Source organism: Malaclemys terrapin, chromosome 9 (genome assembly GCF_027887155.1).
Source record: "Malaclemys terrapin pileata isolate rMalTer1 chromosome 9, rMalTer1.hap1, whole genome shotgun sequence".
Taxonomy (NCBI): domain Eukaryota; kingdom Metazoa; phylum Chordata; order Testudines; family Emydidae; genus Malaclemys; species Malaclemys terrapin.
Window position 1 is genome coordinate 56,890,270 of NC_071513.1, and position 22,910 is coordinate 56,913,179.

Consider the following 22,910-nt stretch of genomic DNA (forward strand, 5'->3'; position numbering starts at 1 on the left):
TGTTGGGCAGTCCAGGACTTTGTGTGTGCAAAGTGTTTGCTGCTGCCCATGGTTTTATGATAATTAGGTTTAGTTTTGTACCATTGTTTTAAATCAGTAACATTAATAATATGAAGAGACCTTTCTGCTTTAATAATGCTGATAGTTATTGCTTAGTGCTTCATTAGTAACATCCACTACTAGCAAACTTACATTTGCCTTTGGCAACATTAAAAATATAGTTATTCATTAAAAATTAAATACCATGTAGGTCTTCAGTTATCTGTGATGCTACAAATCAACATTATTTCCCAAACTGCAATCCATTCTAATTGGATAAGCTGTATCACCAACACTTAATCTCTGACACAGGCATCTGTGCCCTTAGAGAAGTGTATTAGACATCTTCAGAAATGAAAAATCAATCAGGATCAACTTCCAATACAGAGCAGGGGCAGATCCTCCATTGCCCTGTACTCTGTCTGGTCAAAGTGGATATTAAATGCTAGTAAATTAGAATGGTAACGATTTACACCCACTTTGCACTGGTGTAAAAATGACTGCACATAATACAGGGAATGGGGAATCAGGACCAATGTACCTAGTGACCTAAGCAAGGTTAAACTTCTTCAGTAACAACTGTATATATAGGAATTTTTACTTACTTTGGAGGGGGACCCTTCTGTGATTTTCACCAGCTGCCAGAGAATAGAGTAATGAGAACACTGTAGTGCCTGAACAACTATCTGTAATAGAGGAACACAAAGAATGCCAATACACTGGAAGACATCAAGTACACGTCTTTAACTAAAATTTAGCTAAAGTTTATGAAGAATTTTGGAAAAGAAGCGATAATAGCTCTTGTGTAGCACTTCTCATTTTCAAAGGTATGATTTTACCCCCTAGCATCTTAGTATGAGTAAAGATCGTTTACCTCATTTGGTGGGGAAAAAAATTGTAGGTGCTGTGAAGGAAAATTAACAGTTTTTGTCTGTCAGAGCAGAGTAAAGAAAGGCATAGGCAAGTCTGAACATGACAAAAGTATGATCCAGCATCTGGATATCTCCATATAAAAGCATGTATTTTAATCCATCGAATTCTTAAACTGTCAGTATGACAGCCTGGTAACGTGATGCAAATCAGAGAGAACACATGTCTCATGGAGATGGCAGGGATAATATTAGTGCTACAAACAGAGATATCAGTGGGAGGTGTCACCTGAAATTCAGTAAGAAATGTAAAGGACAACTGTTACTTCCTCTCAAAATCTTGTCCAGATCAGTGATCCTTCCCACAATCAATAGAAATGAACAGTCTAGGGGCAGAGAAGCTATACTGGAAGAGCACTTAACTTTTTATTTCTCTATGCTGGAGGTTTTTTGTCAGGTATGTTATGTCTGTGGCAGCCCTAAGTGCTTCACAATTAAGTTTTACGTGAGGATAAACTGCATTTCATAAAAGCAGGAACACTAGGTGGGGAGCCACCTAAGACAGCGAATGGGAAATGCCGACCAGAGGAGTGCATGCTAAACCCCACCCTTTCCACAGAGACAGGCTTCTTAAAGCCATTTTAGCAAGAAGCTACTGGAGGAGGAGGTGCCAACCTTATAGCTTTTAGACCAGTCATTAGAGCACTGGCCTGGGATGTAGGAGATCCAGGTTCAATTCCCCTCTCCACCAGAGGGGGGAGAAAGGATCTGAACAGAGGTCTCCTATGCCTCAGAAGACTACTCTAAACACTCAGCTATGGGATATTCTGAGGTGGGGCTCCTTCCATCTTTCCTGTTCAAACTGTACCACTGTGCACAAATAATGAGTGACTGGTGCAGGGGGAATTGATGCTGGGTCTCCCACATGGGTGCCCAAACCACTGGACTACAAAGTCATTCTTGCTCTCTGGCTCAGTGATTGTTACACTATGGACAAATACTTAAATAGTCACTGAACCAACATTACAGTGTAATCATAATTCTAATCTTATCTAGCATGTATGTAGCACATTCCATAGCAGAGGAGGAAACCAAGGCACAGGAAGATTAAGGACCAGATTTTTAAAGGTATTTAGGCACAGCAATGCCTAAATACCTTTAAAGACTGGGGCCTAAGTGACTTAGTTAAAGTTACACAGTGAGTCAGCTGCAGAGCCAAGAACAGAACCCAAGTCTCCTGACTCCCGGCCATGCACCTCACTAATACTGACCTTTCATTGAAAATCCCAGGAATTTCATTAAAATTAATTTCACTGTGTGACCAAAAAGCATGGTTTAAACTGTGGTATCAGGAAATTAAAGGCTAGGGCATCAACTTATTGTGCTTCTCTATGATTGTTCTACTAAAACTCATAAAGCTTAACTCCCCCAAACGATATAATGTATATATTGCTAATTGTACCTGTTCTGGCATGGCTCCATGTTCAATTCCAGTCCTCAGTAATCTGTAGCAGTTACTAAACAGATCCCATTTTGTGAGATCATGAGCACTAAAACAAGAGGTAATAAAAAGACATTAGTTGAGTTTCATGAGAAGAAAACTGTCTTTATGACTCAATCAATAGTTCAGTATTTGTTTGCAATGTTGAGACAAAAGAGCAGTTTGAAAGACACTTGTATAAATTAGTTCATACTACATTCAAATTTGAAGTTGTGCTTTTTCATAAACTAGAAATATTTACCACAAGAGATTTTTGTTAATGCAGAATTAAAATCAATGCAAATAATACACCTCTATATATACGGAGGTAGCTGAATTGTGGCCAAACTACCATGTCTCGAACTTGTCTCTAAATCAGCTTACTTCTGTGATTCTAAACACTGCTGGAACTTCAGCAGGCATTTCTCTGGCATTGTGGCAGATACCCACAAGGGAAGTCAAATAAAATATTTTAAATGAAAAATATTTTTTAGGCAAAGTAAATTTAGTATTTTTCTCTAGTTATTTGCAATAAAATATTTAATTTTAAAATAGTAAACATTCTAAAATATCTAATGTAAGACAGAAGGGATCTAGTTACAGGAGACTAGAGGGGAAGAATACTGAGAAAAGCTCATGAGACCCGTCACTTCACATCAAGTTATAAGGCCCTGATCCTGCAAAGAGAACCATATGGGTGGATGCCTGCACCTACATAGAAACTCACTGATTTCAATGACTTAGGCCTTGTCTAAACTACCACAATAAGTCAACCTAAATTACACTACTCCAGCTATGTGAATGTTAACTGGAGTCGACGTAGATTAGGTTGACCTACTGCGGTGTCTACACCACGCTGTGTCGAAGGGAGACACTCCCTCGTCGACTAACCTTACTCTTCTCATTCCGGTGGGGTACTGAAGTCAACCGGAGAGCGCACTGCACTTTCACCAGACCCGCTAAATCGACCCTCGCTGCATTGATCACAGCAGCATAGATCACCCGTAAGTACAGACATGGCCTTAATGTAAAACTACACTCTTATTGCTGAAGAACTGATTGTTATACGCAGTTATACAAACTAATCCTTTTGTGCTGAAAAGTGAGGAAATATTGGGGCAGTCTCTGCTATTGGTTTGTACCTACCCATATTGTCATTTAATTAAAAACTCTTGAATAGCAGAATTGTAGAAGACCCTAAAGACAAACAAACAAACCAACCCTCATAAAAGCTGAATTTCAGGTAGGCTTGGCTCCATGACAATAAGATGTGTATTATGTAAATTCTAGGCCCCCAAGTTACTGTCTCTGAATAATCTTGTTGTATACACTGACCCTGATTCAACAAAGCACAAAGACTTGTCCACACACAAAAGTTGTACCATTTGAATAATACCAACAGAGTTAAAGCGGTACACAACCTCCTAGTGTAGATGCAGTCATGCTGAAACAGTTTATTTCTGTAGGGAAGGAGAAAATAAAAATTCTGTCTTATTTGTGAATTTTCATTCTAGGACCCTCAATGACAGACAGACAGTCTTCACAGGAGTGTTCTCTGTTTCCATGGCAAATGAACTGAAGACAGACCAGATCTTTGCTTTATGCCTGGGCTTAGGTCTGCCCCTCAGGAAAAAATCTCAGAACGATAACCTCCAAAGCTGGAAAAGTACTAACTATACAAAAGTTTAAAAGTGCAATTCAACTCATCTATTTGCAGAAGAGTTTTGACATGAAATTTGGGGATTTCCTGGAGGAACACCCTCTTCTCTTCCAAACTAGTTAACAAGTGAACAACAGCCAGAAGAATACCTGGTCATAATGCAATACTCTGAGGGAGGGTCAGACTGTCTGACATGGAGGGTAGTAGAATGAAAATCAATTGGTAAGACAGAATTTTCCCTTTTAGTTCCCACCATGTCAGACAGTCTTTACAGTGGGATTCAGAAAGCAGTAAATCATCCCTAGGGAGGGAAGATTCAATTTATGTATGCAGAACTGAAAAGACATTTCAGGGTTACTAGGGCACTCTGTTTTGTAACATCCTTCTACCACCAAATGCTGCATTAGCAGGGAGAGGATGGCAACGGAAAGTGAGGATTTAAGGCCATGTATAAACTTTACAGGCCCTCCTCAAAAGTTTGCAATGACAAAGAAATTGAGGGTGGGGTAAATAGTGAAGGGGACAGATCACTGATTCATAGAGATCTGCATTGCTTGGTAAAATGGGCACAAGCAAACAATGTGTGTTTCAATAAAGCTAACCATAAATGTATACATTTAGGGACAAAGAATGTAAGGCATACTTGCAGAATAGGGGACACTATTCTGGGAAGCAGTGACTCTGAAAAAGATTTGGGGGTCGTGATGGATAATCAGCTGAACAGGAGCTCCCAGCATGATGCTGTGTCCAAAAGAACAAATGCAATCCTGGGATGCATAAATAGGAGAATCCCAAGTAGGTGTAAAGAGGTTAATTTACCTCTATACTTGACACTGGTATGATCGCTGCTGGAATGCTGTGTCCAATTTCAATACCCCCAATTCAAGAAGGATGTTGATAAATTGGAGAGAATTCAGAGAAGAACCACAAGAATGTTTAAAGGATTAGAAACATGCATTCTAGTGAAATACAGCTCAATCTATTTAGTTTAAAAAAGAGAAGGTTAAGGGGTGACTGTCATAGTATATTACTATCTACCTGGGGAACAAATATTTAATAATGGGCTCTTCAGTCTAGCAGAGTCAGCTATAACATGATTCAATGGCTGAAAGTTGAAGCTAGACACATTCAGACTGGAAATAAGACAAATGTTTAATAGTGAGGGTAAATAACCATTGGAACAACTTACCAAGGGCCATAATGGAGTCTCTATTACTGACAATGTTTAAATCAAGACTGGATTTTATTAAAAAAAGATATGCTGTAGGAATTATTTTGGGGAATTTCTCTGGCCCTGCTATACAGGAGGTCAGACTAGGTGATTACTATGGTCTCTTCTGGCCTTGGAATCTCTAAAAAATGAGTCTCTCTCTCTGCCCACAAGACCACTGCTCTTTTCATATTGGTAATGGCAGTTGTACTAGAGGCTTTGAATGCCTCTGCTATATGCACCTTTATTCCCTTGTAGGCTCTGTTCACACCAACTTATGCATTTCCACTTCCTTAGAATGCATGGATTCAGCCAGTACAGTAACAATACAATTTCCTATTATATGAGGAAAATTGAGATGACCTTGGAGATGGAGGCATGGTTAGTTCATAGTACAATCGTGTATCATAGAACATGTAAACTGAGGTTTCACGGAGAGCACACTAAGCTTCAACCCCCACTGGGGGCAAGGAGGTGGTGAGCAGGCAAGATAACTTCAGTGAGAAGAGGAAGATGTACCAACTGCAAAGCTGAAAGGTGCTGTTGTTAGGACCTGCAGCCCACAGAGTAAGATCATGACAGGAATTTGCATATTGGTACCAATGACATACGGAAAGGTATACCCCAAAATAAAAAAAACAGTGTAAGAAGGTCAGAAAAATGTCATCATGGCTAAACAACAGAGTAAAAGAGGCAGTTAGAGGCAAAAAGGCATCCTTTAAAAACTGGAAGTCAAATCCTACTGAGGAAAATAGAAAGTCGCTCAAACTCTGGCAAGTCAAATGAAAAACTATATTTAGGCAGGCGAAAAAATAATTTGAAGAGCAACTAGCAAAAGACTTAAAAGAAACAGCAATTTTTTTTAAGTGCATCAGAAGCAGAAAGCCTGCCAAACAGTCAGTGGGGAAACTGGACAATCGAGGTGCTAAAGGAGCACTCAAGGAAGACAAGGTCATTGTGGAGAAGCTAAATGAATTCTTTGCATCGGTCTTCACTGCAGAGGATGTGTAGGAGATTCCTACATCTGAGCCATTCTTTTTAGGTGACAAATTTGAGGAACTGTCCCAAATTCAGGTGTCAACAGAGGAAGTTTTGAAACAAATTGATAAATTAAACAATAACAAGTCACCAGAACCAGATGGTATTTACTCAAGAGTTCTGAAAGAAATCAAATATGAAATTGCAGAACTACTAACTGTGGTATGTAATCTATCACTTAAATCAGTGTCTATACCAGATGACTGGAGGATAGCAATGTGACCCCAATTTTTAAAAAAGGCTCCAGAGGCAAACCTGGCAATTAGAGGCCGGTAAGCCTAACTTCAGCACGAGGCAAAAAGGTTGAAACTATGGTAAAGAACAGAAATTATCAGACACATAGATAAACACAATGGAAGAGTCAACATGGCTTTTGTAAAGGGAAATCATGCCTCAACCAATCTATTAGAATTCTTTGAGGGTCAACAAACATGCGGACAAGGATGATTCAGTGAATGTACTGTACTTAGACTTTCAGAAAGCCTTTGAAAAAGTCCCTCACCAAAGGTTCTTAAGCAAATTAAGTAGTCATGGGATAAGAGGGAGGGTCCTCTCATGGACCAGTAACTGGTTAAAAGACAAGAAACAAAAGGTAGGAATAAACAGTCAGTTTTCAGAATGGAGAAAGGTAAACAGCGGGATCTCCCAGGAATCTCTATTGGGACCAGTGCTGTTCAACATATTCATAAATGATTTGGAAAAAGGGATAAACAGTGAGGTAGAAAAGTTTGCAGTGATACAAAATTACTCAAGATAGTTAAGTCCAAAGCAGACTGTGAAGAGTTCAAAGGGATCTCACAAAACTGGGTGATTGGGCAGACCAAATTAAATGTTGGTAAATGCACAGTAATGCATATTGGAAAATATAATCCCAACTCTATGCACAAAATTATGGTGTTTAAATTAGCCGTTACCACTCAAGGAAGAGATCTTGGAGTCATTGTGGATAATACTCAGGAAACATCAGCTCAATGTGCAGCGGCAGTCAAAAAAGCTAACAGAATGTTAGGAACCATTAAGGAAAGGGATAGATAATAAGTCAGTAATTATCATAATGTCACTATATAAATTCATGGTATGTCCACACCTTGGATACTGTGGGCAATTCTGGTCGCCCCATCTAAAAAAAAATATATTAGAAATGGAAAAGGTACAACAAAGGGCAACAAAAATGATTAAGAGTATGGAACAGCTTACATATGAAGAGAGATTAAAAAGACTGGGACTGTTCAGTTTGGAAAAAAGATGACTACAGGGTGGTATAATAGAGCTATATAAAATCACAAATGATGCGGAGGAAATGAATACTGAAGTATTATTTATCCCTTCACATAACACAAAAACAGCGGTCACCCAATAAAATTAATAGGCAGCAGGTTTAAAACAAACATAAGGAAGTACTTCTTCACACAGTGCACAGTCAACTTTTGGAACTTGTTGCCAGGGGATGTTGTGAAGGCCAAAAGTATAACTGGGTTTAAAAAAATAATTAGATAACTTCATGGAGAATAGACCATCAATGGCTATTAGCCAAGATGGTCAGAGATGCAACTCCATGTTCTGGGTGTCCCTAAGCCTCTGAGTGGCAGATGCTGGGACTGGATGACAGGGGATGGATCACTTGATAATTGCCCTGTTCTGTACATTCTTTTTGAAGCATCTGGCATTGGCCACTGTCAGAAGACAGGATACTGGGCTAGATGGACCATTGTTCTGACCCACTATGGCCATTCTCCTGTTCCTATGCCGGAAAACTGATAAAGTTGGTGGTCCTCAGATATCTTGTTATATGAAGATGATGAGATTCTTATGGGTTTCTTACAGAGCTACATTCCTGCAGTCACTGGACTTGTCTTTCCAAAAAGTGTTGGCCTTGAGCCCCATGGTCAGGCTATGTTGTAAAAACACCAGAATGTCCTTTGCTTCAGCTGACTTTGCCTTGATGTGTATCCCATATAACCCTGATATCTCATCAGATTATACATATACATGATTTTGAATTTCCTCTAAAATGCTGGGAAGATGTTAATCACTTTCTTAGGAGTAGCTGTAGTTACTTCCTCTCAGCTTCCCAGCTGATGGGTTAGGCAACACTGTATACTGGTTCATGAGAGATCCCTGGTGGGTGGGTGTGCGTGCTGCAAGCTTGAGAGGAGGTTACAGTTATATCTGTTGGAGAACTAAGACTTGAGAGTTAACAAGAAGGTGATTTTAATCACTTTGGTCTGTTCCTTCACCATCATCTTTACCACCTTTATTCTCAGAAGCTTGGGGGGTAGGGGACGAAAGGCATAAAGAAAGCCCTTTAGCTCACTTCTGAGATAAGGGGATCACTGCCTCTGCTTTTGAATGTCTCTTCCTAATGTTTTACCTCTTTTGGTTTTCTAACTGGACTTGGATGCAAATAGGTTAATCAATAGGATTTCAACCTGTCCTGTGATGCACTGAAAGGCTAGGTAATCTAGACTGCAATCCTTTGTTTCTAAGAGTGTCTTGCTGAGCCAGCTGACTCACTCGCTTCTTGGTGTAGAACCCTGAAGAATAGAGTGAGAGTTTCTATTCAAGACATGAACAAAGCTACTTCTCTAAGCAGTGCTGAATGTTTTCTCCCTTCTTATCAGTTACATACAGACCATGATTCTCAAGAGTCATCTGCTGGAAATGGAGATGTGAGTTAGATGGTCCTTAGCATGAGACAGGTTATATTCCATGTCACCTTGTGGGGCCATGAGTATCCCATACATGGAGTCTGTTGGAATCTGTTTTGCTGGCCAGCTTCTTTCGGCCTGACATCAGGTAGTTGTTAAATAATATTAAGAATGAATTCACCAAGGGATACTAGTTCTGGATCAGGACCAAGATCTTTATATACGGATTTGCTGGCTGGCAGTGAAGCAAGAATTGTTCTGGGTTATCCACGTATGAAACCAACAACCCCAGAAGCTCAGTCAGAAACTCTAATCTTAAGAGAGATATGCTAATGTTTGGCAAATCAGACACTATCTTCTGCCATCTCCCTTCTGAAATAAAGATTGTGCTGGATGATAACTTAGATGCTGGAGTTTTGTGACGGCTGTAATTGGCCCTTACATTTGTTTGCTTAAAGCCATGTTTCTGAAGGCTTTTAGCAATGGCTACTGGACTCTGTGTAATATGAGAATGTCATTCAGACATCCCTTTCACTTGAAGGGAGGGATGATATACCATTTGAGTAGAAGTCCAAAAAGGGAATACTTTGTATTGAAAATGCCTCTTGTTGGGGCAGAAGCTAACACTAAGCCATGCTGATTAGGCCTCAACTGGAGTACTGTCTCTGGTTCTCGGCACCAGATTTCAGGAAAGATGTGGACAAATTGAAGAGAGTCCAGAGAAGAGCGACAAAAATGATTAAAGGCCTAGAAAACTTGACCTATGGGGGAAGACTGAAAAAACTGGGTTTGTTTAGTCTGGAAAGGAGAAGACTGAGAGGGGACATGATAACAGTTTTCAAGTATGTAAAAGGTTTTTACGAGGGAGAAAAATTGTTTTTCTTAACCTCTGAGGATAGGACAAGAAGCAATGGGCTTAAATTGCAGCAAGGGAGGTTTAGGTTGGACATTAGGAAAAACTTCCTGTCAGCGTGGTTAAGCACTGGAATAAATTGCCTAGGGAGATTGTGGAATCTCCATCACTGGAGATTTTTAAGAGCAGGTTAGACAAACACCTGTCAAGAATGGGCTAGATAATGCTTAGTCCTGCCATGAGTGCAAGGGACTGGACTAGATGACCTCTTGACATCCCTTCCAGTCCTATGATTCTATATTTCTTAGTAATTCTCCCTGATCATATCTTTGGTAGATTTCTAGGGACTTATTTTCATATTCTGAAGACTTGGGAAGAAAATTCTTTAATGATGGATTTCAGTATTTCTACTGTGGATTTCCAGCCTGCTCTGGGGGGTGGGGCCGAGCAGCATGGCTGTAGCCTGCCAGCCCCGGAGCTGCAGCTGCTTCGGAGGCTGGGGGGAGAGCAGCGTGGCTAGAAGTGGAGAGAGACTGGCCCCGCTGCCTCTCCTTGCTCCCTCTGTTGGGGGGAGGGGCTTTGTCCCAGAGAGAGAGTGTGTGTAAGTCTTGAATGGGAATTCTCACTCCACCTTAATTAGTCTTGCATGAACCAGGTAATGAAGAATTACACAGCTTTCCCCAACTTTACCCTTTTTTCCCCCTAGTGTTTCATTTTCTAAAAACATAGCTGTGAAGTTAGACTCCCTCCTCCTCCAATTCATGCTGAATTCTGGGAAGCTTAATTGAAAGTCTGAGGTATCTTGCTCAAAACCCCTGTTTCAGAGAGCTCTCCTTTTCTTGAGACTAGAGAATCTAGAGGGGATACACTCTCCTGAGAGATTTTAAGAGTCTGTGCTACCCCATTAAGAGCTGATTATGAGCAATATCCCTCACTAGTCCCTGTGTCAAACCCCTGAGAGAAAGAGGGAAGAGTCCTGTGAGGGAGAGCGCACTACCGAGGAAACTGAAAAGACAGTTTACAGGCATGTATCCTGCATGTCGCCCTACGGAAAACAATAGATACTTTATGACCTCCTATGGGATCCCTGGAGGCTGGAAGGGGAAAGGATGTAGGTCCATCACACAAGGAAGGGGATCTGAATCACACCAAACCATGCTCCCTGCTGCTGGATCCAGGCTGAACTACCTGCATAGAATGAGGAATGAGACAGAGCCACTGGAGACAAGTGATTCACTGGTATCAGTGAGGTCTCAGGCACTGGAATCTTTCATGGCAGCTAAGGCCTTGCAGGTAAAGCAGCTTATGGAAAAGGGGATGCTTTGTCATCATCTCAGCACAGATCTTGCCTACATGCTGGCTGGATTCACTTCCTGCCTCTGCAGGCTGAGAGAAAAGGGACCCATGGCTTACGGGAGAGGTAGGAGGGCTTTAAAGAATGCTCAATTCCATGCCACTAATTCTCGCCTGGTTTCACTGAAGAGAACTTTCATGCAGCCTTGCTCAACTGTCTCAGCATGAATTTCTCTCTCAAGATAGCTGGGAATCAGGTTTTTTCCTGTGGCCTGATATCACTAGGGGAAAGGGAGGCTAAATGCTGTCCTTCAGATCCCCTTCAGAAAGCCACTTTTTTTTTTAGTTCTGCAGTTTTGAGGAGAAAAACTCCAAATCAATGAAGAAACTGACATTTTATTTAAAAATCTTTTAAAAATCCTATGAAAGCTCTGACACAAAGAGTCCTTCCGTCTGCTGTGCACCCCTTGGAGGCAGAAAATTCTGGAGAGTTCTTCCAGAGGCCTGGTCTTAAGCCTTGGCTCAGAGCAAAGCTCTGTTCTGCCCCCAGCTGATGTGAACAGAGGGAGGGCCGCTGCTGTGAAGACTGGCGAATAAGCTCTACCAGTAAAAGTCACCTAGAGGGTTTTACAGCATAACTATTTCAATGAAAACATCACACGCCCAATCAAAATAGTCGTAAGGCATTGATTTCAGTTGGACTTAAGCATATGTATAAGTGCTTTGCTGAACCAAAGCCCTACTGTTGCTGATTATCTGCTGGCACTCAGTAAGTTTTTCATATTTTAGCACATAATTTTTCTCATCTTTCCTAACTTTGAGTATCATCTTTTATTGGCTAACATTATACATCATCACTAGACATAGCTGATCCAAATAAAATCACATACTTATGAAAAGAAGTTAATCTCTTCAAAGTGGAAAGCACATTGTATATATCATCATCATCAGCTTCTTCTCCCTGAAAATGAAAGCATATTCATTAAGGTCTCATCAATACAAATAAGCTTCTCTCTTTGCATGGTGAGGACGACGAATAGTTATACAGAGTCTTATGTTGACATTTGAACTGGCTCATGATGACACAATCACTATTTTGTGCCTACACTCTTGATTTCAATGAAAAATAATAATAATGGACGTTTTAAGTAACCATTGGGTAGTACTAAGAAATCAGTAAGACTTGTCTGACTGCATTAAGCAACTCACACAAACAACCTCTGACAGTAGTACAGTAAAAGCTGTTTTATCCAGCAATTCACCAGCTGGAAAGCTCTATAAACCAGCATTTCTGATCTTCATTGAAAGTCCGGTTTATAATCGTGTTGGCATGGTGCTGGCACGGATTTCGGGTGCGGAAGGGGGTACGGAGTGTGGGCTCTGGGGTGTCCCAACCCCCAGCCCTGCACCCCCTCCTACACCCAAACTCCCTCCCGCTCAGTTAACCGGCATTTTTCACTTACTGGCACCCCCCCCATTCCTCCAACATGCCAGATAAAACAGCTTTTACTGTAGTCATTTCCCAAGGAAAAAACCTGAGGCATGGGTTTCAAACTCATTCTGTAAAAAGGATTGAACTGTGTTTTAATTATAGTCTGAGAGCTGGGGCTAGAAGAAGAGAGTCAATCCTCAATTCATAGCAGAGACTCCACTGATGCAACAGGAGTTTACATAGACTTTCTAATGGCAGACTTTCTAATTTAGTTCAGGTCCTTATCCTGCCCCCATCACCATAGTAACAGAGTGCCTTACAGAGCTGAATGCATTAAACCAGTGGTTCTCAAGCTTTTTTTCATTTGTGGACTCCTAAAAAATTTCCAATGGAGGTGCAGACCTCTTTGGAAATTTTGAATGGCAGCGTGGACCCCTTTGGAAATCTATTGTCTGTATATACAGCTGACTTCTGTTCAGTCAGTGTCCAGTAGTGGTCGTGCATGCATCCTGAATGCCCTTAAACCCCGCTTCCCCCAAGGGCATAAAAGGCACAGCAACCCCAACCACCAGTCAGTTCCTTTACTGCCCAGAATCCTCATTTATAAGACTCTGAGCTGTGGGGACAGAGGGCAGGTCATGGGATCCACATGCAGAACATCCCGAAGAATCATAGTTACTATCAGATAAGTAACCATTCTTTCTTATTTGAGTTATTGCACACGTGAATCATACTTATGGTAATTAGTTGTCATCTTTAAGAAGTGGGAAGCTAGTAGTTATGTGAAAAGAAATTTTAAAATAGTTCTTCCAAAACTGGCATCATATCTTGAAGTGGTGACTAACTAATAATGTTTCACAAACATATGAGCTGAAGGCCAGGTAGTTGCGTCACATACTTCCAATTCTGGAACCCAACTTAAGCATACTATTGATGCAGCCTGCACTCTTGTGGAGTGAGTTTAGATATTTGGTGGAGGACTCATTAATATCATAAGCAGTTTAAATACAATCCGATACCCATTTTGTAAGTGTCTGTGATGAAACAGCCATCCCTTTTCATTTATTACCATAAGTAATGAAAAGTCTTGATGTTTTATGTAAAGAGCCATAACAGCGACCTTTTCACGTCTGAAGTATATAATTTAGATTCAACAGGTGAAAAATGAGGTGTTGGAAAAAACCTGATGAATGAATTGATATGAAAATCCCATAGTACTTTAGGAATAAAAGATGGACATGTTACTGGTTACTCTATTCATGTGTAAAACCGTACAGAGGATTTATCATTAGGGCTTGTAATTTGCTTATTCTATGAGCAGATGTAACTGCCACCAGGAATGGCCTTCATTGACAGTGGATAAATTGGACAATCTGATAAAGGTTCAAAGGAGGGGAGGGTTCATATGTGAAGAAAGCATTAAATTCAAGTCCCATGTAGGAGAAATTTTTCTCACAGAAGGAAAAAAATGGACAAACCATTTCATAAATCTATTCACTGATAGATGAGAGAAAATTGTATCTCCCTATACTGGAGGATGAAATGCAGATATTGTTGCCAAATGGACTTTGACTGACGAAACATATTTTAAAGTTCTGAGTGCTTTAAAAATAAGAGGTAATCTAACATTATTGGAATAGAATATCGACATGGAGAGTAACCTGTAGACTTTGCCAATAAAGAAAAATGTTTCCATTTGGCAGTGTAGATAGTCCTAGTGGATAATTTCCTACTCTGAAGAAGAATGCTCTGCACCTCTGAAGAACACTCCATGTCTACTGTAGACATCCAGCTATCATCCAGGTTATGAGATGCAGAGAGACTGAGTCTGCCCTTGGGGAAGAGGGTCATGAGGGCATGCAGGGTGCATGTGCAACCCCACTAGTCACTGCTAATGAAACTGTTCCGAATTCCTGTGCTGGGGCACACGAACATCATGAGTAGGATTGACATGTGCAGTAATTCAAAGAAAAAAAAAAAAAAGGGAGATTTAGTAACTGGTATCAACTAGATCTCTGAAACAGGTGTTAAGTTTTTCCATACTTTGTACACTTAACATCCAAAACCTGAACTTATAAATAGATATCTGAGAAGTGTGAAACTATCTCAGTACTCAGTGGATGATGCGGCAGCTCTTGATAGGCAAATTGCTGCAGAGGAAGTTGAAGTGTAATTAAGAATTTAAAGTCCAATAAAGCTCCAGATCCTGAGGAGATTGCTGGGGAATATTATAGAGCTCTAAGGTAAGTGTTGATCCCTATTTTAACTGAATTGTTAGTGCAGGGAATGAATTTCCAGATTCATGGAAAGAGGCATGGTTATTTCTAAAGAGGGAAAAATTCTTACCAGTTATGCATCATGTAGACATATTTCTTTAATTACTGTGGCTGCTAAAGGTAATGATAAGGTGCTAGCAAACAGACAGTGTTATCTTGCTCAAATATGTTCACCCTGACCAATCTGGGTTGCTTCTGACAGCACATCTATCTGACAACATCAAAAACACTCTGAATATGATCTATAATGTTAATTCTAGCAATTCTTCCTATGTGCTGCTTTCTTTGGATGCTGACAAAACCTTTGACCAGCTGGAGTGGGAGTACCTCAGACAGATTTTGGTAAGGTTTGGTTTTGGAAGCCAGTTTTATAGGGGCATATCAGCCTTATATGTTCATCTTCTAATGTATGCGTTGATTAATGGTCATTAATCCTCTAATTTTAATTTGTCTAGGCATTGCCCACTATCCTCTCTGTTGTTTGCTTTGGCAATGGAGCCATATGCAATAAATGTGAGAAATAGTCCCTTTGTAAAGGGCATCAAAACATCTGCTGGATTAGATCACAAAATAGCTTTTTTTGCTGATGATGTCTTGCTGTATTTGCAGGAGCCAGAATCCTCGTTAAAAATGATAGAATAATAGACTTGGGAATCTGGGCAGGTATCAAGGTTTCAAAATAAACTATGATAAATCTGAGAGACAAGGTGAGTGAGGTAATATTTTTTAATGGACCAACTTCTGTTGCTGAGAGAAACAAGTTTCGGGCTTACGCATAACTACTCTTCAGTTCTGGGAAGCTTACTCAGTGTCACAGCTAAATACAAGATAGCACAGATTGTTTAGCATAAGTAGTTAAAACACATATTGATATATGTCCTCAATTTGTGTACTTCTTAAAGAAATTGTTTCATAAATTACTGTACAGATGACATTTGACTCCAGTTAGGATCCATCAAAAGTTTTATAAGTAGGGAAGCACTTAGTTGAAGGGGTTGCAGGGAAAGTGGAATGTACTTGCACATTTGGTGACTGTGTCCAGGAATTAGACAGTTTTGGGTGGAAATTATTAAAAAGTTTCATTTTAGGACTAAATGCTGGCTTCCTAGAGATACTCTGATCTGCTTACTTAAAGCTACAGTAAAAAAATCTATATTTTAAACAGAAAGGCAAATTACTTCATTTATTATTGTTAGCAACTTGACTTTGTATTGCACATTATTGGAAAAAATGTGATTCCCCCTCCTCCAATGGCATTTAGGTAGAGTAAAATATGGATTGTCCTTGTAATGGAAAAACTCTCTCACCAAGCACATACACAAGAGAAGTGACAAAAATAGGACAGATATTTAGAATTTTTTGGTCACCCTCTCTAGCATAATCAGGAGAAGGCGGCTCTTCAGCCAGCAAGCCAGAATGTTTAGCTAAGTTTCTTAAATATTAACCTGATCCTGAATAAATAATATATGATATAGTATGTTCATTTTCTATTGTAACTTTGCCTTAATAAAAAGTTTCAAAAAACACCAAACCTCAGGGGATCTTCTAGAAGGACTAATAATGGCTCCACAGTAAGGACTGGAGCTGGGTTTTACCTTTGGCAGGACATTAAAACCATTCTAGAACTGAAACAAAGGCTTGATGTAAAAAAACAAAACTTGGAAAGTACTCCTAAAGGGTCCTGAATATTTTGGGGGTGTTCTAGTATCTAGCAAATGTTCCTAGAAAAATAAAGAGTCAAAATTTCATTTTACAAAAATTTTGTATAATGTGTGGAAATTATGTACCTCTTTTGTTTAAAAACTATAGCATCCAGTAACTTCAAACTTCACAGAACTACAAGCTCTTCTCTGAACTACAAGCCTTTTTTCTGAAATCTTTTGGCCCATCTCTTCAAAAATTGACAATTTTTACTTAACTAGAAAGAAACATCAGAATGAGGCTGCTGAATTTCAGCAATATTGACATAGCCTCACTAGCTAGGAAGGTGCTAAGAGAGAGAGAGAGAGCTCTCCATCAAAGTATGCTTTGGCCTAGAAGCCACAAAGACCAAGAGTTCAAGTCTCAGTGCTTGCACTGACTGGTGTTAATATTCTTGTATGTTTCACAGCCCTTATTATTGAGTAAGGTGTAAGGAGGCAAGAGTACACGTCACTTTTGAAAATGGAAAAAATGGTTACTCGCCTTCTCGTAACTGTTGTTCTTCGAGATGTGTTGTTCATGTCCATTCCAACCAGGTGTGTGCGCGCCGCGTGCACGCCAGCTGGAAGATTTTTCCCTTAGCAGCATCCATAGCGTCAACCTGGGCCCCCCCTGGAGTCATGCCTTCATGGCGCCCAATATAGCACCCTGCCAACCCCCCCTGACCTCCTCAGTTCCTTCTTGACGGCAACTCCGACAGAGGGGTAGGAGGGTGGGTATTGGAATGGACATGAACAACACATCTTGAAGAACAACAGTTATGAGAAAGTAGTCATTTTTCTTCTTCGAGTGATTGTTCAAGTCCTTTCCAATCAGGTGACTCACAAGCCAAAGTTCAGGAGGTGGGGTCAGAGTCATCTCCTGATTGGAGCACAGCTTGTCCAAAGGCCGCATTGTCTCTGGCCTGTTACGTGATCGCATAGTGCATCGTAAACATGTGTATCAAAGACCATGTTGCCGCTCTGCAGATCTCCTGGAGGGGGACCTGCACCAGGAATGCAGATGAGGAGGCCTGAGCCCTGGTGGAGTGAGCGGTGATTAGCAGGCGGTCACCTTCACCACGTCGTAATGCTCCCGAATGCAGGATGTGATTCATGACGAGATGCGATGGGATGAGACAGGGAGGGCCTTCATTCTATCTGCCACGGCCACGAATAGCTGGACGGACTTCCGGAACAGCTTAGTCCTCTCTCTATAGAAGGCCAGCACCCTGCATACATTCAATGAGTGAAGCCTATGCTCCCTATCACAGGAGTGTGGCTTGGGGTAAAACACTGGGAGGAAGATTACCACCAACTCATTCTGCACTCTGAGAGGGTATGAAGCCTGAAGGTGTATTGAGTGCTCTACACAGAAGTCCTACAGAGCGAGGGCTTCCCGGCACAGGGGAGAGGAGCGTGCACCCCCGTTTGTTGATATAAAACATTGCCATAGTGTTGTCCGTGAAGACTGAAACGCACCTGTCCTCTATATGGGTCCTGAAAACCTGGCACACCAGGCACACCACTCTCAGCTCTCTGACACTGATATGCAGAGCGAGGTCCGCCTGAGACTAGAGGCCTGAGGTCTTCTAAATGAGCTCCCCAGCCCAGATCTGAGGCATCTGTCACCAATGAGAGAGATGGCTGAGGGCTGGTGAATGGCACTCCCACACAAACCGCCTGCAGGTCAAGCAACCACAGGAGGGAGTCCAGTACCGGGCGGGGCAGAGTTATGATGCTGTCCAGAGCGTCCCGGGCTGGTCGATAAACCGATGCCAGCCAAGACTGGAGTGGGCAAAGTCTGAGTCTGGCATGCTGCACTATGTAGGTGCATGCAGCCATGTGTCCCAGCAGTTTCAGGCAGTTCTTTGCTGTGGTCATTGGAAACTGCCTGAGGCCCCATATGATGTCCCCTAGCAACTGGAAACTGGCTTTCTTTTGCCCCGAAGAGGGATGCTGCCGCCTCCTACCACTCCTGCTTTGCCTACACGTCCTGGCGGTTCTGCAGCTGGTAGGCTCGCGGGGCGGGTTGAGGCCTAAAATGCCTGCACTGGGTAGCTGGCATGTGGAGCCCCAGAGAGTGCAGAGTAGCCCTAGAGTCCTTCAAACTGTGAAGTCTCTTATCAGTTTTTTCAGAGAAGAGGGAAGAGCCCTCGAAGGGGAGGTCCTGTATACTCTGTTGGACCTCGTGTGGCAGTCCAGAGACCTGCAGCCAGGAACCCCACCTCATCACCACCCCCGTGGCCAGAGTACGCGAGGCTGCGTCCGCTGCGTCTAAAGCTGCTTGCAGGGAGGCCCGGGAGACCAACTTCCCTTCCTCCACCAGTGCAGAGAACTCCGCACGAGAGTCTTGTGGCAGGAGCTCCACAAACTTAGCCATCGCCGAGCAGGTGTTGTACCCGTAGCGGCTTATGATGGCCTGTTGGTTAGCTATGCAGAGTTACAGGCCCCCCGTCGAATAGACTGTCCTACCGAACAGGTCCAGTCTTTTCGCCTTCCTATTTTTAGGGGTGGAGCCTTGGAAACCCTGGCGCTCCCTCTGATTGGCTGCATCGATCACCAAAGAGTCTGGGGGACAGTGTGAATATAGGTGTTTGTACCCCTTAGATGGTACGAAATAGCGTCTTTTGGTTCTCTTGGCCGTAGGGGGCCAGAGAAGCGGGGGTCTGCCAGAGAGATTTCAATGTATACACTACTGTCTTTATCAGCGGCAGGGCAACCCTCAATGGACCAGAGGGAGCGAGGATGTCCACAACAGGGTCCGACTCCTCCGCCACCTCCTCTGCCTGTATCCCCAGGTTTTGGGCAGCCCATCGTAAGAGCTGCTGGAGAACTCTATTGTCCTCGAGAGCTGGGGCTGCCGATGTCCCCGCGACCACTTCATCTGGCGAGGATAAGCATGAGAAGACTGGCAGCATACCTTGCTCACTACCCTGAGCACCCTTCGGGTCCCTTGGCACAGGGTACTCGAGAGGCTGTGATGCCGGTGGGAGATTTGGCACTGCGGCCGGTGCTGGTAGGTCCAGCGGTGCCGGTGGGGCCAGAGCTGGAGCCTTCAGCGGTGCTGCTGCCTGGAAGGTTGGCGCCGGAGCTGGTTGTACCAGCGGGACCATCACTTTGGACGACCGTGCCGCTGTCGGTGGTGCCTGACCCTAGCTCTGGTGGTAAGCCCAGGGTGTCCAAATGGGCCATTGGGAGGATGGCTGCCACTGCGCCGGGTAGGGTTGGTGGCTCCAGCTTGAACTGGACCTCCTACTCCTCAATCTGTTGGAGTGATAGGAGTCTGCCTCCGATTCCAAGTAGGAGGAGAGGTATGGCTCCTCTGTCTGTGCGGGTCATGACCGGCAGTGAGAGCGGAAGGTCATCATCGCAGGTTTGTCCCTAGAGTGAAAGTCACTGGTGACTTCTCCCTCCTCTGAGGGGACGATGGTACCAGGAGGCGCATCAGATCCCTGGCCGCCTCAAACGCAGAGGTCACCTTGGCGATCCGGAGACCGAGGAGGGTTCGGACTCGACTGCAGCCCGGCCGGGGCAGGAGTTGATGATACCCTGGAAGGCTGCAGGGAAGAGGCGCTCTGTCCTGATGTACTCGTGGACACTGCTGACCCCTTGGGTTTCGATTGAGGGGACCAATCCCTCTGCAGCCTCCTCTTCTTTACTGGCAGCGGGGATTGAGAGCGGTGCCGCACCGAGGCCGACTTCTTATGGCCCAAGCCATGGCGGTGCCGGGGGGGCCTTTGAGTCCTTGGTTGGTGCCGGTTTGCGCACCGCTGGCGCCGGAGCACTGCGCACCAATGAGGATGTACTTGGCACTGGTTCGGCGGGTCTGGGTCGGAGTGTGGCCGTAATGCCACCTCCATCAACAGAAGTTTAAGTCTCTGTCGGTCTTTGAGGGTTCTGGGACAGAAACCCTTAAAGATACGGCACTTCTCTTTCTGGTGACTCTCTCCGTGGCACAGCAGGCAGGAAGAGTGAGAGTCACTCCTAGGCATAAACTTGCCGCAGTCCTCACAGAGCTTAATCCCTGGAGACTTGGGCATACCCCAGAAGGGAAAATGTTGTCGGGGGGGGAACCCCCCAAACAAACTAACTACTACTACTAAGAACCAAATATTAACTAAGAAAACTATGTACACGGTATACTATAAGACACTGCTAAAGCGCTTGCTACAGGAGCGAGCAATGTTCCAGCTAGCCGTCACCAGCAGTAAGAAGGAACTGAGAGGGTTCGGGGGGCACTATATTGGGCGCCATGAAGGTGCGACTCCAGGGGGTGTCCAGCCCAACCCTACGGACGCTGCTAAGGGAAAAATCTTCCGGCTGGCGTGCACCTGGTTGGAATGGACATGAACAATCACTCGAAGAAGAACTTATGCTCCTAAGTCTCTTAAATGCTTTTGACAATTTTGCCAAACTTCTGACACAGCTAGAACTAGAATTCATGTCTCTACCATGTTATAACTAAGTGTCGAGTACTTAACTTCATTGCTTCTGAAAAACAGTAAGCCAAATCTGTGTTTAGCTATGTTGTTTGCAAAAATGGGGCTATTCCTGCATACTCACCTCTACAAAACACTGACATACAAATGAATGATAGTCTTTAAATAAATTATTGGATACTATTTTCTCTACGTGATGGTCTTGTGATTAAAGCACTGGGCTATGTCTGGATAAAGAAGTTCTATCCTTAACTCTGCCTCAAAATTCCTACGGGAACTTGATCAAGTCAATCAAGCCAAAGTTTTCAACAGTGGCTACTAAAAGTGATATGTCTTTTAGTTATTTTCATATTATATGTTATTTTGAAAAATGATTAAAAAGTTATATTTGTTTTTTAAAAAGCCAACCTCAAACTAAAATAAAAAGGCAGATTCGTATTTTGGCAATTATAATAATATATGATGAAAGGGGACTGCTGTGTTTTTCTGTACATGTTCTGAGGTCCCAGCTACACATTTACTATTTCAAAGGCTGATCTCTTCCTTTAATTTTTTTTTTCACCTCTCTCAGGAAAACAGTATTAAAATGTTTCTTCTCTTTAGTATACAATTATAAAATATGCAAGTGTATTTGACCTTCTAGATGTGTATGGCTTATTCAAAATTACTATGGTATGTGCAAGTTCACATTACTTTATTAAGGGGACAAAAAAGGATCTTATTTTCCACTTGTCTACTATATTCAACTTAAAAAGCATATTTAAGGTTGCACAAGGGTAACACTCAGCCCACGCAAACCCTTTAATGTAAGAAAATGTCCAGGTAAGGGTTCCATCCTTCTTTAACATACTGTAACACCCACACATCACACACCACATTTTCTCTTCCAAACTCCATCCTTCTATAAGTAAGTCCCAGATGCCTCCAACATGTAAAACAACACAACATCCCACCTGCTGTAACAGAATGTACCTTGGTGTCCACACCCTACACACTATTGTAATAATCTTTGAACAAAGTATGCCTTGTGAGATATCATTTAAAAACTCATAATTTACTTAATAACATCATGACAAAGTGCACGCAGCAGTATTATATGTGAAGTTATAGACATAAGCTGAGATCAAGACTAAAAGTAGAAGTCTGGGGAGTAGCCAAACCAGTTTCTCAGAGACAACGGGCAAGTAGATGCCTCAGCAAGGAGTAAACAAGGCTGATAGACTATTACCTGTCTTTCACTAAGTCAATTATTTTTCAGCACCTAGCACAATGCCTAACCTACTCTGTATGTGTTGTCTCTGATTGCTACTGCTATAGAAAGAAAGACAGAAAGGGTTAGAGTTAAGGTTAGGGGATTAGGATTAAGGATTGACACCTAATTAGAAAAAATATTAACTGAAATGTAATTATACCCCTTTGAAGTTGAAGTTTTTCATTTACTCTTCTATGGAGGTCACCTCATTTGCTCTATAGGTCATGATTTACAGCTGAGCAATGTGTATATATAGTGTATATGTGAATGCACATGACAACTCATCAGGCAGTCGATGGTGATGCAGGAAATTACAATGGATATTACAAAATGGACAAAAGATCAAAGATGAAAATCTAGATGATAAAACAAGGTTAATTATAAAAGAACAAACCTCCTGCAGCAGATCCTCTACTGAATGGTTGAATCGGTCCACAAATTCATCAATCAGCTGGCTGTGGGCTATGTCAACTCTATTCTGAATGGTATATTCTTCACTGCACAAGATGCTATAGGTTTTACTGCAGGCTTCTAGAACATCTGATTCTACATGCTTCTCCACAACAAACTTAATCTGCTTTAACAAGGCATCCAGATGCTGTGGATCAGACAAAAAAGTCAGTTTTCACATTACGTAGAATATTACATAAACAATGAAACTCAAGAAGAGACTGTTAAGCAATAGATCAAAGCAGTAAAAGATTACTACATGCCATTCCAAATGTAGCCATTTAATATG

At 42.2% G+C, this 22,910-nt stretch overlaps 1 protein-coding gene across 5 annotated transcripts in view; it reads right to left on the bottom strand.

The window, feature by feature from the left end:
• The window catches only part of STAG1 (stromal antigen 1), a 391,372-nt gene that overhangs the window by 105,152 nt on the left and 263,310 nt on the right, over positions 1–22,910 (bottom strand). For all 5 annotated transcript variants that reach the window (XM_054039941.1, XM_054039940.1, XM_054039942.1 and 2 more), the window contains 4 exons: positions 22,566–22,769; positions 11,981–12,051; positions 2,371–2,458; positions 645–725 (listed from right to left, as the gene is read on the bottom strand). In XM_054039941.1, coding sequence (XP_053895916.1) covers positions 645–725; positions 2,371–2,458; positions 11,981–12,051; positions 22,566–22,769 — 444 coding nt within the window. The remainder of the gene's footprint in view (positions 1–644; positions 726–2,370; positions 2,459–11,980; positions 12,052–22,565; positions 22,770–22,910) is intronic.